The sequence below is a fragment of the Mus musculus genome, chromosome Y (genome assembly GCF_000001635.26).
Source record: "Mus musculus strain C57BL/6J chromosome Y, GRCm38.p6 C57BL/6J".
NCBI lineage: Eukaryota > Metazoa > Chordata > Mammalia > Rodentia > Muridae > Mus > Mus musculus.
The window spans coordinates 79,147,981-79,151,094 of record NC_000087.7 but is presented as its reverse complement, the minus strand read 5'-3'; the positions used below and the strand labels follow the sequence as shown (position 1 = coordinate 79,151,094).

General features: G+C 39.4%; 1 protein-coding gene across 1 annotated transcript; it reads left to right on the top strand.

Moving 5' to 3' along the window:
- Positions 1-1,307: 1,307 nt before the first annotated feature.
- Gm20917 (predicted gene, 20917) lies at positions 1,308-2,302 on the top strand. The gene has a single exon (NM_001160136.1). It carries the CDS (start codon positions 1,484-1,486, stop codon positions 2,165-2,167), a length of 684 nt encoding a protein of 227 aa, NP_001153608.1. The 5' UTR covers positions 1,308-1,483; the 3' UTR covers positions 2,168-2,302.
- Positions 2,303-3,114: the final 812 nt, after the last annotated feature.

Here is a 3,114-nt window from a genome sequence, read left to right as displayed (position 1 = left end):
TGGTGTGTCAAAGCCAGGTCATTTTTTTCCCACAGGCTTTTGGTGCCTGGTCTGTATCAGGAGATCTTGACGACTAGGATATTTTTCTATGGGTAAGTACATTTATGAAGTAATTGGGACCCTCATAGCTACAGAAAGCTAAAAATTTTCTCTCCTACAGTGAGTTACTGTACATTCTACTTTCCCCATGTTTATTAGCAAGGGAGATGAATGGTCTAGGTTAGTTTATCTCCTGAATTTATTATCCTTGCTAACCATATCTAGATCACAATTCCACTAAAATGCCAAAGCTCCTGTTTGTCCATGTGCATGTTAGAAGTTATTAGTTATAAAAGGCTGATATTGCCTCGACTTTTTGAGTTGTTCTTGAGTTCAGTGATGCAATGGCTTCATCGAATAATTCTGAAGCTGGGTCAGGAGAAACAATAAAGAAGAACAGTGGTGTGCTGTGTCCCTGGGAAGATATTTGTGAATGCAAGAACTTAGCTCAGAGCTTACGCGTACAAGAGAATCATGGTGACCCCTCTGGCCTTTTTTTTTTCTCTTCTTCTTGATCATTGGGGGTAATTGTCATAGCACCACCTAAATTGACATAGAAATTCAAGGAGAGGATCCTCATCAGAGACAAATTTACTCAGGTCTGAAGAAATAAATGTTGATCTGAGTATGTTATTCTGAGCTCTAGAGAATTACTTGTTAATTACACTATTTTTATTTCCTTGTTTCCCTTGTTTCTTTGTTTCTTTGTTTGTTTGTTTGCTTGCTTGGTTAATTTTATTTGAGTTTCTGTATGTTTAGATTTGGCTGTCAGGAAACTCACTGTGTAGACCAGACTAGTCTTTCTCTCACTAAGGTCTGCCTCACTCTGCCTCTTGAGTACTATGATTAAAGTTATGGGTCACTACCACTTCCTATTAACTTCTCCATTTGATTGTTTGTTTTGTTATTTTTTGTTTGAATTTCTCTTTTGTTTGTTTTTCGTTTGATTTTCGTTTGTTTTCTTTTACTTGATGTTGTTGTTGTTGTTGTTGTTGAGACAGGGTTCCTCTCTATAGCACTGACTGCCCTGGAACTCACTTTGTAGACCAGGCTGGTCTCTAATTTAGAAATCTGCCTGTCCTTGCCTTCTGAGTTCTGGGATTAAATGCGTGTACCACCATGGCTGACTTATTAACTTCTTATTTTTATAAAATTAATTTTAGGAGCTCAAAACTGTTTAGCATAATCTTCTTCACCTGCTCAGAAGTTCTCTTAGAGAAGAGTCTTGGTCCAGCATTCACTCCCAACCCATAACCATTGCCCATCAGGAATTCATATATATGACAGAGGCAACAGCATTGTGTCTGGTTTAAATGGGCAAGATCTTCAGTCCCAGGCAATGGGCAAGTATGATATTTGAAGGGAATGGAAGCCACAAGACAGTGTGATCTACCACAACAGGTCTACAGCCAGGTAGAAGACAATACATCTGAAGAGTCTGAGCATGACATCACTCAAGAAGAAGAGTAGGAGGAAGCCTTCTTCCCAGGCCCTGGGGAATATTGTTGGCTGCAGAATTTCTCACGGGTGGAAGGAAGGTAATGAGCCTGTCACCCATTGGAAGGCCATCATTCTAGGTCAACTGCCAACAAACCCTTCTCTTTATTTGGTGAAGTATGACAGAATTGACAGTGTCTACGGACAGGAGCTCCACAGCGATGAGAGGATTTTAAATCTTAAGGTCTTGCCTCACAAAGTAGTTTTTCCTCAGGTGAGGGATGTCCACCTCGCAGGCGCACTGGTTGGCAGAGAGGTACAACACAAATTTGAGGGGAAAGATGGCTCTGAGGACAACTGGAGTGGGATGGTGCTAGCCCAGGTGCCATTCTTACAGGACTATTTTTACATTTCCTACAAGAAGGATCCGGTCCTCTACGTCTATCAGCTCCTGGATGACTACAAGGAAGGTAACCTCCACATCATTCCAGAGACCCCTCTGGCTGAGGCGAGATCAGGTGATGACAATGACTTCTTAATAGGTTCCTGGGTGCAGTACACCAGAGATGATGGATCCAAAAAGTTCGGAAAGGTTGTTTACAAAGTTCTAGCCAATCCTACTGTGTACTTTATCAAATTTCTCGGTGACCTCCATATCTATGTCTATACTCTGGTGTCAAATATCACTTAAATTGAAAAAAATCACAAAGTACAGAAATGTAAACTTATAGGATTGAAAAAAAATGTTTGTTTTCCTGTGTTGGGTACCTATGGGTCTTTGACAACCTCAGTATCTTTGTCAATAAAATTTGTTTTGTTCTAAAAATTAATACGTGTGACATGACATGCTTTTAGTGAACACTTTGTTGGAAGAGATTGACTATGGTAGAAAGAACATCAAAGGAAGATGAAAGTTGCAACGCAGGCTGTGAACAGTGCATACATCTAATATCACACAGGCTAAAATGGACAGGACTTAGATTCTGTGGTCTGCATAGTGAGCAAGGAATTGGAGATATGACTTAGAGGAGCAGGGATGGCAGCAAAAAATGGATTTTTAGGAAGAAGCAGCGAAAGACAGGACATAGATAGAATCTCTGGTATGAAGTCTGAGGGAGAAACAACAAGTTGGGGAAAGAGTGATAGATAAAAGGAATGTGGCCTTGTTACACAAAGTGCAACCCAGAAAACTGATCCAAAGAGATTCAGAAATCAGACAAAATAAGGTTTCATTTGAATAATGAAACCAAATGAAACTTGTCTCTCATTTTAAGATTTATTATCTTTATTTATATGGGTGGGAGTAGGGCATGAGCTTGAGAGTATAGGTGACCACAGAGACATGAGTTGTCAGATCCCATAGAGCTGGCATTAAAGCTGATTGTTAACCATTGGATATGAATTCAAGAAAAAAAATCCAGTTTTTTTGCGGTACAGTAGTGCTCTTGACAACATGGTCATCTATTCCCATTAAGATATCTTTTTAAGAAATCCAATATTAACATGCAGAAAAGAGACCAGGTAGAAGTTAAGAAAGATTAAATTGATGGTGACCTTTAAAAACAATAAAGGACACACAAAGGACTAGAGGACACTGAGGGACAAATGAATTCTAAGATAAAGTTCTCAAAATGTGAA

What these genes read in the sequence shown, in the direction of transcription:
- Gm20917 (NM_001160136.1), top strand. Translation starts at nt 1,484, where the DNA reads ATGACATCACTCAAGAAGAAGAGTAGGAGGAAGCCTTCTTCCCAGGCC.